Source organism: Zosterops lateralis, assembly GCF_965231275.1.
Source record: "Zosterops lateralis genome assembly, chromosome: 3".
Lineage (NCBI taxonomy): Eukaryota > Metazoa > Chordata > Aves > Passeriformes > Zosteropidae > Zosterops > Zosterops lateralis.
Window position 1 is genome coordinate 25,265,509 of NC_139764.1, and position 14,292 is coordinate 25,279,800.

Consider the following 14,292-nt stretch of genomic DNA (forward strand, 5'->3'; position numbering starts at 1 on the left):
GCAAAACCATGCAACAATATGATTTCTCAGATTTTCCAATACCAATACTTTGTCATGCCAAAGGCTACAAATTAAACAAGGGAGATGTTTCTGGGACTTCTGTACAACATTACCAAATCCAAAGGCTGCTCTTCTGGCGTTCTGTATTTATGAAGCAGAAGGCATCTAGAGTTAGTCTTGTATGCAACTGAGCTAAAAACTACCTTTAAAAAAATTTATTCATACGAAAGACCTTTGAACTCTTTCTAATATTTAGCTTGATAAACTAATCATATTTTAAAGCTTTCATCAGATTAATTTAAATCACTTCATTCCATCACCTAACTTCTCCAACAAAGATTTTATATATTTTTTTTAATTTCTGTTCTTCTCAAACACCCTGCATCTCCCACATTTGCAAAAAATGCAGTAAACTAACACTGGTGTGAAGGAAAGCAGTAACATTACTAAACCACTTTAGACTAATAAACAGGTATACTCCAAAACAAAATAAAAAGCACCAAGCAAAGTATAAATATACAATTAAAGTGAAAAGATCCAGCCATCACCTAGAGAAGTGGAAAGAAGGCAGGTCTCGTTCAAAACATCAAAAATGAAAATACTAGTTCTGAATACACAGAAAAGTTAATGTTTTGAAGATATAAAAAGAAAGCCAAGGAGAAAAAGAAACCATGCTCCATCAGTATTAGAAGTCTGCCCTCACAATAGATAGAAAATACCAGTTGAAAAAGTGAATGCATTTTGAAATTCGATTTCAGGAATGTGACCCATTATTTTTTCTCTGAACGAAAATCAGGTTGAAGCATGAAGAAGAAAAAAGAGATTAGTATATTACATGGTATGTGCAATAGAATCTTGAGCTATTCTACAGCAATAAATTCTGATGAAAGGAAATTACATTCTGGCCCTGAAAAGGAAAAGAATACCCTAAAACCGAAACCCAAGCAAAAAAAACCCTCATGCAGTTCAGGAAACCACTGAAGAATGACAATCTTACCTCCAAATACACACACATGAGAACTAAGCCTCATTTTTAAGAACTGCACATGCAATCCAAAGTTTTGTAATCCAAGATTCTCAGAGAAGTTTGTTCCATAGTACAAAGGAAGTACATAGTTGAAACAACACCAGCAAGAACTTTACAGAATGGCCCAGAAATGTGATTGAAAATTGATGTTTGGAAATAATTCCCCAGATTCACAAACCACTTTCCTGTTATTCTAACCATTTAAGATTAATCGTGAGTGCCTCTTATACCCTCTTTTCAAACAGTCTCTGCCCTGCAATATCAGTGACATGGTAAATTATCTCCTTATGAAAAAGGCAAATAAAACAGATGGGGATCCATTAACTTCTCTCTGTGGTGCTCATTCTCTTTGCCTGAACAGAAATAAGGGAAGAAAGTGGGAAGGGAAGGGAAAGGGGAAGGGGAAAGGGAAATCCCCATGCTTTAAGTTAGTGTTGCAAGGCTGCATGCTTATAATACAAAATTTTACTATGTGGGGAGAAAGACATTCTAAAACCCTTTACGTATAGCATTAACTGTGTTGTGGAGAACTATGACAAGGAGGCTACAACAAACTGACAAAATTAAAATGTGCTGCTGACAGGGAGATAATATCACCACTTACAGCTGTGACTTTTTACAGGTAAGTGAAAGAGAAAACACCTCTCTTCAGGAAAACACCTTTACTGTGCACAAAAATTTCTTAAAGAAGGCCTGAAAAGTTTTCATTTCTAGAGATAATAATAATAAATATAAAATAATAAAATAAATAAATAAAATAATAATTTTTAAAACCCACTAAAACCCCAACTAGTCATCAATCAGTGATTGATGTATTAAAAAAGCAATTCTGAATCTGTAATGAACAGAGCTCCACCTTTATATATTTGCTGCAAGAGAAAGAGGTTTGAATTACTTAGCATGTATGTCTTCCTACTGAATTCGGTCTCTAATGTTTGGGGTTTTACTCTTTATAACAGTATCATTGAATTTAATTTAGTTAAGCAAATTAACATTCTCATTTAAACACTTAAAAATGCTTATGCTGATTCAAGTGAAAAAGTTCACCAAATCCACTATGATATCTCCAGTTGGGGCAGAGAGCAGATGCACAGGAAATGCAATCATAATAGTGACACTTGCCAAAACCTCCGTCTCAAACCTCAAGGTTGCTGAAGAATTTCTTAAGCCAATTGTGATGTCTACAAACTCAGTAACCTCACTGGACTTTCCTTCCATGACTCTGTTAAATTGTTGTTTAAAAATTCAGACAGTTTTAAAATCAAGACTATCTTATATCACAGAGTTCCATAGCCAAATTAAAATTACATTAAAAACTTCATTAGTTGGTTTCTTTTACATCTGCCACCTTGGACAGAATGCTAATTTCCTGTCCCTTTCTATGTGACTCATATTTCACATCCCTCAATTGCCCTTTTTCCGTGATTAAAAAAAAATAATCTCAGCCTATTTAATCAGTCCCCAAGTAGAAACTGCTCTACACTTGTCAGTCTTTATACTGCTTCTGATTCCTACTGTATCTTCTTTGGGATTTACACAATATTTAAATATACAACGCAGATTAATACACACACAGAGATGAGTTTTCTGTGGTTTTCTTCATTCTTTTTATGATATTTGCCCCAAAAACAAGAGCAATTTTTTTCAAACAAAAAATCTGCTCAACCATTCTTTCCCCAGGTAAAGTCCAGACTTGGTTCATGAGCACCATTTTTCCAAACATTTGCACCAAGTTTTATCTGCCATATCATCACTCCCACTCTCTGAGCAGACACTTCTGTAATTCCCAAAGATCAACCCTATCTTCTTTACCCCAACTCAGCTAACACTGATTGATCTTCCCCATCAACTAGACACCCCTCTTCTCCAAACCTCTAGAGATTTTGGTTTTGATGGTCAGAAAATGACTCAGGTTTTATCAGAGATTCACACTAGCTGCACTGTGACCTCACACCACAGTGCAAAATGTGGGATATTCCCAGTTAGCTATGTATGCAAAGACCTGAACTCTCTGTTCACAATTGATACCTTTAGAGTTCTGGGTAGGAATTCTCAAAAGCAATTGCTCAGGTAAAGTAGAGAAGGAATTTGGGAAAGAAAGAGAGGAAGAGAGAAAGAAAAAGAGTAAGAGGGAAAGGAAAGGAAAGGGAAAGGAAAGGAAAGGGAAAGGAAAGGGAAAGGAAAGGGAAAGGAAAGGGAAAGGAAAGGGAAAGGAAAGGGAAAGGAAAGGGAAAGGAAAGGGAAAGGAAAGGGAAAGGGAAGGGAAAGGGAAGGGAAGGGAAGGGAAGGGAAGGGAAGGGAAGGGAAGGGAAGGGAAGGGAAGGGAAGGGAAGGGAAGGGAAGGGAAGGGAAGGGAAGGGAAGGGAAGGGAAGGGAAGGGAAGGAAAGGAAAGGAAAGGAAAGGAAAGGAAAGGAAAGGAAAGGAAAGGAAAGGAAAGGAAAGGAAAGGAAAGGAAAGGAAAGGAAAGGAAAGGAAAGGAAAGGAAAGGAAAGGAAAGGAAAGGAAAGGAAAGGAAAGGAAAGGAAAGGAAAGGAAAGGAAAGGAGAAAAGAACTAAGTTAGTTATATTATATGTAGGTCACCTTAAGATGAACTTATGAAAAATGTTTCAAAATCCAGCTTGGATTGTTTGTGGGCAGCTAGACACTTTTAGTTTAAACAATTGCTATGACATTTTCCTACTAATTTTCTGTAAAGGTCAAAGTCAGAAAAATAGTAACATAAAACCCTCATATATGTGGCATATTTTTCTTAGCCAAGAAGTAACAGTTATCCCCAAATTTCTGTTTCTGTAGGAATGTTCATTCATAGTTATTTTTTCCTTTAATGACTGGACTAAAATGTTTTTCCACCCTTGCTTTTGGAAAAAAAACCCACCTTGATTAAAAATCAGCAAGCCAGTAAGACATCTAACTTTTACATATTTCTAGACAAATAAATTTGTCCACCTTGCTAAAATAATAATAACTTAAAAATCATCCAAGTCTTCCATGCATTAGTAAACTGTGTTTACAAATCAGGTATTTTGTGTTTTATCTTACCTTTTAGCCAGCCACAGCTTGGTTCCCATGCAGGTAATGATGTCACCCAGTCCCTGCTGGAAGTCCAAACTAACAAACTGGTTTGATTCTAGGTACGACTGCAGCAACTGAAAAACCTAAATTAAAAAAAATAAATAAATAAAAAAAAAATATATATATATATATATATATATATATATCAAACAAAGGGTTTCTAGCCACTGCTTTTCCTCCAAATAACTGAAAGATGAAACAGTTGCCTGCAAAATGAACAACCATTACTCAAAGAAGAGCATGTATTAACTTAGCAGAAGATAGAATCCTTAAATCCGTAAGCTGCCCCCTCTTTAAAACTCATTTTTTGCACAAAAAAACAGAAAGTGCTGGAAGATGTTAACCTCCATGAAGTGAACAGAAGGGAGCTGGATGAACACTGCTCCTCTGGCCTTTTCCAACTTAAGCATCCCTCCACTTTCAACTTTCTTGCTGCCATTTGCTCCCCAGAGCCAGCACACAAGGGAGCATACTGGCAGATTGGCACATAGGATGGAGTAGAGCTGCTTACACTCTACAAGTACAACCAAGGATACAGGGAGGGGAATTACTGTCTATAACCACTCTGAAGTGCTGACAGAAAAATATCTTTATTCCTGCTCCTGAAAACCTTCGTTACAGGCCCCAGTCAAACAGTGGCCAACTGGATTTCAAAGGGCAGGGAGATGCTCACACTGTTCCTTTCCAAGGATTGAGCTCCTGCACTAGGGTTCTACATTTTCTCCCCCAGAGTTTTATGTAAAAGCCTAATACACGTGTCCAAGCTTTGATGAAGGTAGGAATTCAAGGTACCAGAATAGAAAGCCAAGACCTGTAGCTTTCTGGTCAGACAGTTGAAACAAAAAATGTACTCAAGAGAGCCTCATTGCTATTTAAAAACAGGTTTTTTTCCAAGTAGCATTGAATATACAGAAAAGTGTTAAGAAAAAAATTTGTTAAAAAAACCCTACAGTTATCTAAGCATGAAGTGAAATTACTGGAAAACCTCTGGTACCAACTGCACAGTGAAGAGGGGATATCCAAGCCCAGCCCCTGCATGTGGTAGAGGGTGCATGACACACACTTGACACAAGTGACACCGCCTGTATCATCCCACTTGGTTTTAACTTTTCCCATTCACACACAGGAAACACCTGGGTGAGGTAATTTCCAAACAGAAACACATGGTTGCAGTAATTGCATGGTGTGTTGCAGTAGTGAAGCCTAATGGAAAAGATCTTACTCAGCATAAGAAATTTTGCCATACATTCTCAAAATTTGAAATACTGTTCATTTACACAGTTAAGTTACATTTACAGAAAGGGCTTCTATGCAAATTGAAAAAGTTCATCCCCCATTATTTACTGAAACTGACCATGTGCAGAATTTAGGAATCTTAAGAAGTATTATCAGATCATTTCTGAAAATACATATTGTGAGCATTTTATATGGAAACACTCTTGACATGTGAGAGCATTAGCACTTCATACTTGCAAAGTGACAATTTAATGACTAATGGATCAAGCTGGGGCCTTCACTTCACTTTGTGAAAAGAAAAACTTTTGTATCCAGATTTTTAGATCCCAGATCTTGATTTTCCACATTCCAGCTGTCATTTGCTCCGGGGGTTATATTTTTTTTGTTTGTTTGCTTGTTTTGGAAACACAAGCACTGCCACATAGCATTAACTTGACACAATTTCATCTGGGTTATTTTTTGTGAAATCATTCAAGTGGAAAAACAGCTGCAGTCGCTTCAAATAAGCACAGAAACAGAAGAGATGTCAAGAGACTATCTAATCCATACAAACACTGTGGCAGGATCTAAACATTCTTCGATGAAACAAATGCCTGACTGTCCTAGTCCTGAAACCAGCCAAGAAAGCAGAATGCAACCTCCTCTAGGTCTTCCACCCTCAAAATCCAAGCTCTTGGGGTAAGGTGTTCCTGTCTGCTCCCACCATTGCCCTCACCGCAAACAACTGTTCTCTGGACACTATTCAGTCAGTCCAGATTTTTTCCTAGTGAGGCACTTACTAAACACAGAGATCCCACTGGGGCCCTTTGACAGGAACAATGAAATAAACTCCTGTCTCCCTTTGTTAGCAGGTGCTCTGTAGGCAAGACACATCCTGGAGAAGTAGCCTGTGTTTTGTCTTTTCTAATTCTTCTGAAGTCCTCTGAACATCATTTTGTTTATAGCATCTTTGCAAGATCTTTTTGCATCTTGATCTTTTTCTACAAAACACTTTGCAGAAGTGCAACCTTGCAAACATTTCAAAGTGTCACCAGAGATGTCTACCTTAAATCCTCTCCTTCAGTCTGCTATTGCCTGTGCAAGTTTGATTATTGAAATGGTTTACCTACTCGTTTTCTTCATGAAAACCAATGCACTAAACTGCCACTACTAATAGTTTCTCTATATTTTTGTGGCTTGCCCTTATTCCCTGTTAAGTCATAGACACAACAGAAAAAAAAGAATGAAAATGGAAAATAACGTTTATGCAGAAGCTCTTATTGCTTTTTATATCCTCTGCTAATTGAAAACCATTTGATGCCTTAACCTTTCCAATTTTATTCTTCCGTGCTTGTGTTCATTTCCAGGAACGACAATGGATTTACCTCTAAGCAATAATATAAAATCTGTTTCACAATTATGAAGGGGCTATCACATTTTTTCCCAGAAGCTTAAATTAATTTAATCTCTTCAGCTCTGAAAATAATTCTCCAAGTGCTTTTCATGTAGAGGGCAGAGGAAACCTAAGTAGGTTGATTGTTCAAGGTAAAGGTCTTGAAAGAGAAAAAACTGTGTATATTAAGGAGGTAAAACTGGTGGATTTAAATTTGTCCAGGTAGGAAATTCAGTGCTCAAAAGGCAACCAAAACTCTTCTGTAGTTAATTCTTTGTATGAACCAATCCTTTCAAGACTATTCAGACGGTAAAAATCACGGGACACAAGTCCTATTTAAACAATAGAATTAGAAGGTGCAACTCATGTGAGAGTTTGATGCACTCTTGAAAAGTGCTTGCATCCATCAAAGAAAATGTTCAACTACAATTTAGCATGTTCTGACTTTTTCTGACATACACAAAATCCTGATTTTCTTGTTATTTCACTGCAAGCCCTCTGTCTTTTATTCAGGCACCCTCACCAAATTTTAGACACCTAGAAAGCTTTCCCCACAAAGAAAATCTTTTTTAAGCATGAGATTTTTGAATGCCTAAGCTAAACTGGAAATTGCAATTAACATCAACATGTTTTATACAAAGCCTTACTTTATGTAAACGATAGCCAGAAGCAACCAAAAAAGCAAGGTGTAAAAGTTAACCTCAGTAGTTCTTCACTTCCATCACATGTGGCACATCATTCTTTGGCTTCCATGATCTAAGACTACAAGCCAGGCAATATTTGCACGAAGAGGTAGCAAATTTTACGAGACTGTTTAATATAGGTAATAAAATAGACAGGCTTTCTAGCACATGGCTCTCCTCAAGTCCAAAATACTACATGATTTAAAATCTCCTGCTGAATTCCTCACACATAAATGCAGTGAGATCATGGTGTTCTTTGCGTACATGGCATTGTTTTTTTATTACACAAAGGCAATATATTAATGATTTATTTTTTTCTTTTTTCAAGGTAGTTTTATCAAAGATTTTGCAAAGATCTGTGGAGGAAGATCAAGTCTTCAAGGAGGTTTATCAAGTCTTGCTGGCTGACAGTGGCTCTTTTTAATAGATACAACACTTCACTGAGACAAGGTATTGTCCGTAGTTCTGTGGAATCCTGCATTAAAGATGGTGAGTTCATGGATGTCCAGAAACCTTTTCCTCCTCTATGCAGGCTGCGGAGGAGCCAGGATGATCCACCAACAGGACAGCAGAGACTGTCCATCTAACTGAACAAGAGTTATTAAAATGGTGCAAGCCATGGGAAGTCCAGATATTGGATGCATGATGGGCAACAGTGTCCAGTGACTGATCATTCTGAGACCACTCAGTCCACAAGCTTCTAACTCTGAGTCATCATGTCTACACTGCTGCAGGTAAAACCACCTGCATGGGAGGACTACTTAGTGCAAAATAACACAGAAAAAAAAACAAACTCTCCCAAGCCAACCCAGGTGTGACACTGTATCCTAATGAGTAAAACCCAAGGACTCAGCACGTCAACGAAGTGATGTTCTGCTCTTCAGCCATTCCCAACTTCCAGTACTTTCAATGTTTCACCCTGGTTTTTCAGCTGTAGAAGCCTCAAGAAAAGGGGAAAAAGCAGAGAAGGGAAGGAAGAGAAAAAAGGAACAGCCAGCTTGGTTCCCCACTGGTCAATCTGTACACATATCCTTTTGTCCTGTTCACATCCATCCTCCACTCACCAGTGTGCTTTCAGATGCAACACTGTTGCCCTCTCATGACATGAGAAAGTTGAGTGTTTTCTTTGTACCCAAGTAGGCCTTAAGACATAACATCTGCTATTTTCTAAGTGTTCGTTTTGGATGACTAAGTAAAGAAAAATGCACATTGCTTTAAAAACAAAAAACAAAACAAAACAAAACAAAAAAAATTACTTAAATGGTTGGACATCAGCTAGGTCAAAAATGTAAATCACAAGAATCAGGAAGAGACATTTTTCCCCCACACTAACTATGATATGATATGCAGCATATCATTATCTCTAGTAGCTCTCATATCAGCGTGAAATGCTGGGAAATACATAATTTAAATAATGAAGCAATGTAGTGACGGAGGCAAACTTGTATCAAATGCAAAATTTATCTAGTGCAAACTTATTTTGGTGCCAAGAGTTCTCCTGCATACATACAGAGACTGCAAATACAGCACAACCTTTCAACAGCCACAAAGCTGATCTAGCATGACACATTTTCTAACAAATTATAATTAACATTTGATAGCATTAGCAATAATTTCATAGGAGGAATTAAGATTTCTGAAATTCATAATAAACTTTTAATTTCTGACATAAAACAATAATTAGGTGGATAACTGGTGTACATGAGCATGTTTGCATTTGAAAGACAGGACATTCTTCATCATGTTGCTGCACCTAGTGCCTTTTTCAAACAACGAGATCTTCCAAAAACAGGAGGTTATCCAGTTGCACACTTCTCAGTGAAGTAGCAACATTGAGCTTTCCTCCCCCCTTAAGATGACCCAAAGCAATAAAAACTTTTTCATGCATGCCCTCAGCTATGTTTGGATGAAATTAAGTATACAGTACAAATAGTCACATTCCTAAGTGCAAAACTGAAACAATGCTCCCAGTGTTCACTGCAGTGCTTACTGGGGGGAAAAAAAATACAAACCTAAAAACCAAACTGACATCACTTGAAACTTTACATTCTCAACATATATCCTTTAATTCCCTAAAAAAACATAAAGAATACAGATGTTTCAGCAGCTGAAAGAAAATACTGTGTAAATACTGAGCTTTCAAAAATACGCTACTCACCAAGCTATGAAGGTTGAAGTAATATGGGAAGGAAAAAAAAAAGGCATTTGCAAAATGGCAACAGTAAGAAGATTTAGTAAGCTACATGTGGGCTTTCACTCCATATGTACATGTGGGTGAACAGTCCCATCAAAAGGTTTTGCCTGAGTATTAACACACTAGTAAAAAACCCTCAAACATATTTTTTCTTTTCTTCTCTCATTTAAAGGCAGATAAAATTTTATTCTACTTCTATGATAAATTCAACTGCCAAGTTATCTCTGTTTTCTGAAATTTAGGTCCGATCTTTTTTTTACTACAACCAAGTAGATAAAAACTGGCAAGCTGCTGTGACAGGCGAAGGCATTTTTATAAGTATGATAAAAAGTTCAAAGTTACAATAATTATCTCCAGGGGAAAGCAAGTCTTAAAATCTCTTTTTTCCTTAAAGATGAAAAGTGCCAGTGTGATAATTACAATGGGAATAAAAACCTCGTCTACCACCCCCAGTTTTCCAAGAGGATATCCATGCAAAAATAGATGGGAGTGTTTATAACTATCTGCTTTACCACCTTGCTCTGTTAAAAATTGGTATCTGTGGAAAAGAAAAATGTTTTATCACCAGAGGGTAAGGTAAGAACATGGTGCCTGCAGTCCATGCTGGTCTCCCAGACAAAAGCAGCCACGATCACTGCAGAATTTAAAATTAGTCCAGAAGCACAGGGCGCAAAGGTGCTGCACCAGGCACTGCTGGTGGCACCCTGGGCTCTGTGTCCCCACAACCCAGACTCTGTCACACTGAGGTTTAGCAACTCTGTGCATAGATCAATTCCATGACAGTCATTAAGGATTTTCTTCACCTGAGGTATTTAATTATGAGAGAAGTTTTTATCTGGTGCTTGTGGGAGAGAGTAAATATTCTGAATTTATGTCCCCATTTAAATGGCAATATACTGAAGAGGAATTTCAAATGTTCATCAATTCTCCTCTCACTCACAAATGTGTTAAAAAAGCCATCATTCTTTTCAGCCCTAGATCATTTAGATATACCAAATTTTTACAGACTTTGTTCCTACTATTTCCTTTCTTAGAAGTCTTTCGTTACATAATAGCAGTTCCACATCAAACAGATCAGATTATTATTTCTTCCAGAGATACATTATATGATTGCATATAAATATTGCTTCCTTAAACTTGTTTTTGTATGAACTAACAAATTCAGTCTGAGGTTCAACTATTTCCTTCTCCAAACAATTTATTAAAACTGTATAAAATCTTTTTCTTTCTTGAAAGCAACAGCAGGCTCACAATTCAATTTCTCCAGAATTTTAGCTTTGTTTTGTCAGCACATTTCATTATCTAATTACCCAGTTTTGTTTTATTATTCATGAGAAATTATAGCACTTGAACCCTTCTTCCAAATATATCCAACAAAATTCATTAAGCTAGGTTTATACATTAATTAAAAGTTGTTTTGATTAAAATGAAGGCAAGCATGTTTTGATTGAATTAAGAAGTAAAAAAAGGCTTGAAAAATTAATGAATAAAAATACAATACCAGTTAACTCTGTATAACTCAGCAAGAATAACACAGCTATTTAATCATCTGAAAATTACGAATGTGCCATAACTAATGAAAGTTCAAAGATGCTGAAAGATAGCAAAGTTGCTTTCTTCTCAGTGACAGACATATATCACAAAACATCCATCATTAAAAATGTATTCTTCACATTTAATATAAACCTGGTTTTGCCTAAAAAAAGCCCAAAAAATGTGAAACTTCATAGATAAAAATTGTTGCATTACTATTTTTATTAGGTTTTTCTCCAGGTTTTTCTTCCTATTTTAGTCAGGATGAAACTGAATTGCAGCTTAACCTTTGTGTATGTGACTAGGAGAAATTTTCACTAGGAGAAAACAAAACAATGAGAAGTTTGCTGCCAGGAAACAGTAGATTCATTTTACTTGGAAGACCCATCTGAATTTTCTCTTAGAAGTACATGGTTTGCCTATTCACACAGAAATTAGGTCTCACTTTACCATTATTAGGACTTTTTTTACCGTAAGTATTTACAATACTTTTTAAGCTGTCATTCAACTGACGGTACATGTGCCGGGCAGAGAAACCCAACCACAAGGACTGGCTGATGAGCAAAGAGAAAACCCCAGTAAGCAGACAGGGCTAAGAAAAGGCAAGTCAAAGAAAGAAAAGGCAAATCTGTGGGTCTCACACACATCCTCCTAACCAGCCAGCCTGAGCAGAGATGAAAGAGGCTATTGTGGAGCTGGTGGCATTTCCACTCTCTGCAAACATCCTTATTATCTTCCCACAGCATGTAACCAAAACCTGTAAATCTAGAGAAACGAACAAACCAGACTGCTGGGAGCAGTTGGGAGTTGTCCTCAGCCTGTATTTCAGATCAGAACAAACAGCAGGAAGGATACAATGAAGTCTCTTCTTCAAAATCTACACTCTGCCATCCTAAAACCCATCATTGTCTTAATCCAGCTACCTCAAAGGATATAAAGCTACACACATACACACCCCAGCTTTCTTTTCCCTCTTCTTTTTTTTTGAGGGGTGGCAGTGAAACAATTTGAAATTGTTTTTTTCCCAGGCAATGTCTTCATAACAGCTCTCCTGTGCATGCCCACATGAAGGAAACAAATGCAAATAAAAGACCAAGGCACACATTCCTGTTTACTGAGGGATATTTACAATTAGGAGGAATATTGTCAGCTACCCCACTGACACAAAGAAGCTGACATGGTAAGAGACACAGTATGAACATGTTTACCAAGAGTGCTCAGAAGTACACTGCCACTTGACCCTGCAGCTCTGCTGGTTTCAGCAGAGGTGATCTTTTGCCTCAGGAATGTCTCTAGTAACACACAAGCTGAGAAAATAATTAGAAGTAAGCTAAATCAATTTGATGCTTTTAGTTCCCAAATTCACATTATAAAATAAAGTGAAATAAAGCTTGCAGTTACAGAAAATTATTTACTTCTCTCAACTAATGATTTTAAATTTACAGAGGAGAAAATACATATACAGGTCTCTCTCAAATGAAAGAAAAATATTCAGTATTTTTAAAGATGGAGGAATAGTTTGACACATGAAAAGTCCCGGTGCAGCTACCTATAACCAGGGTAATTTAAAAACAAAAAAGGTGACATCTTTCAAGGTTGTATTACAGCTTCTGAAAGCTTTTCCCCATTCATACATTGTCAGATGATCTGTGACTGTACATGTCTCTGTGCATGAGGATCAACTTCCCTTGCTTATTATTTACAAGAATTTTGCCAGCATTAATGGCCCCATTTGCATCTGAGGAACTCAATATTACCAACTGCACTCTTTTGTTTGAACTCTAAGCCAACATTTCAAAGCCTGCTGAATTTAGCTAAGATTGACTGCTCTTCCATGGCAAGGATTGCTGCACCTCTCTGAGTGCAAACAATAGGGCAAATGTCCCTCCCTTAGAGAAAATTCTCACACAGTTAAATGCAGGTAACAAGGGGAACATCGGGTGCTACAGCTATGCAGATCCATCCAACACAGTCCATGTTGGTGCCCAGACCCCCAGCTCCAATGCCGAACACCTCTGACACAGAGCAACACAGCTGAATACAAGTAGAATTCACAAGAATTTTCCTCTGTCAAAATTTTCCCTATAAAAGGGAACATACAACTGAAACATGCAATAAAAGTAACTTTATGTCTAGACAGCAGAGCTGATGGGTGGGCTTAACCTGCAGATAAGTTATATTGAATTCCACAGATAAACATTAATAATGAGTGCAGCTTTACAAGGGCAGTACATAAGACAGCTGGAAAAAGAAAGACGCACTTAATGCAAACTCTTTTTTCTTCTTTTTATTACAGTAACATCTAGGAATTAATTTGTATGAGAGGATCCCACTTAGCTGTAACATGTGAGAAAAAAGACAACCCTCAACTCAACAGCACTCCTGTATTTTCTGTCTCATTGGACTACATGGCAGCACTGTTCAGCCCAGTGGATGCAGCCACTTTCCCACAAAGAAGATCATCTGAGAGGAAAGAGGACTGGCTCCCTGAAATACACAACATCTCTTTATTATTTTCTGTGAATGATGTAGGAATAAAGATTTTACTTATGTAATCACATTTTGTTTCTCAATATCACCCTCCCAGTTCCATATTATAAAAGATTATAGAATAAAGTCTTGCAGGCCAGGAATCAGAGATTAACTGATTTATTTGAAATATATAAAGGATGCATCTCAGAGACAGACAATCTAGATCCTGTAAGTTCCAGTTCATAGACAGTAGGCATGCACATGAGAATTTATGGGGGAGAAAAAAAAAAGCCAAAATTATGCTTTAAGCATATTTTTTTGTAAGCACTTGGCTCATCAGAAAACACAGAGGGAAGAAAACCTAAGTGTCAGTACGATACAGATTGTACAACCAAAACTGCACTGAAAATATCAACAGTATTTCCTCAGTTCTGTCAGTTTTGGACCACTGATCTTCCTGAAGTTTTTGAAACTACAAAGTTCATAGAAACACAGAAAACTCATGATGAAGTTTAAACTACAGCAAATACATGAATCACGCTACAGCTGAAGATCAGCAGATTTTTGCCTTACACATATGGACAAGCTATTTATAAATTTTCACTTCCCATCAGGCTCAGCATGATGTCAGCTTACAATAACAAGTTAATGTTAATGTTTTCCAGTAATTTCCACAGTGCCATTTAACTGCAAGTGCCCCA

The 14,292-nt window shown here is 37.1% G+C and overlaps 1 protein-coding gene across 3 annotated transcripts in view; it reads right to left on the minus strand.

Moving 5' to 3' along the window:
* The window catches only part of THADA (THADA armadillo repeat containing), a 151,823-nt gene that overhangs the window by 56,197 nt on the left and 81,334 nt on the right, over positions 1–14,292 (minus strand). For all 3 annotated transcript variants that reach the window (XM_083857543.1, XM_083857545.1, XM_083857544.1), the window contains one exon: positions 4,069–4,184. In XM_083857543.1, coding sequence (XP_083713669.1) covers positions 4,069–4,184 — 116 coding nt within the window. The remainder of the gene's footprint in view (positions 1–4,068; positions 4,185–14,292) is intronic.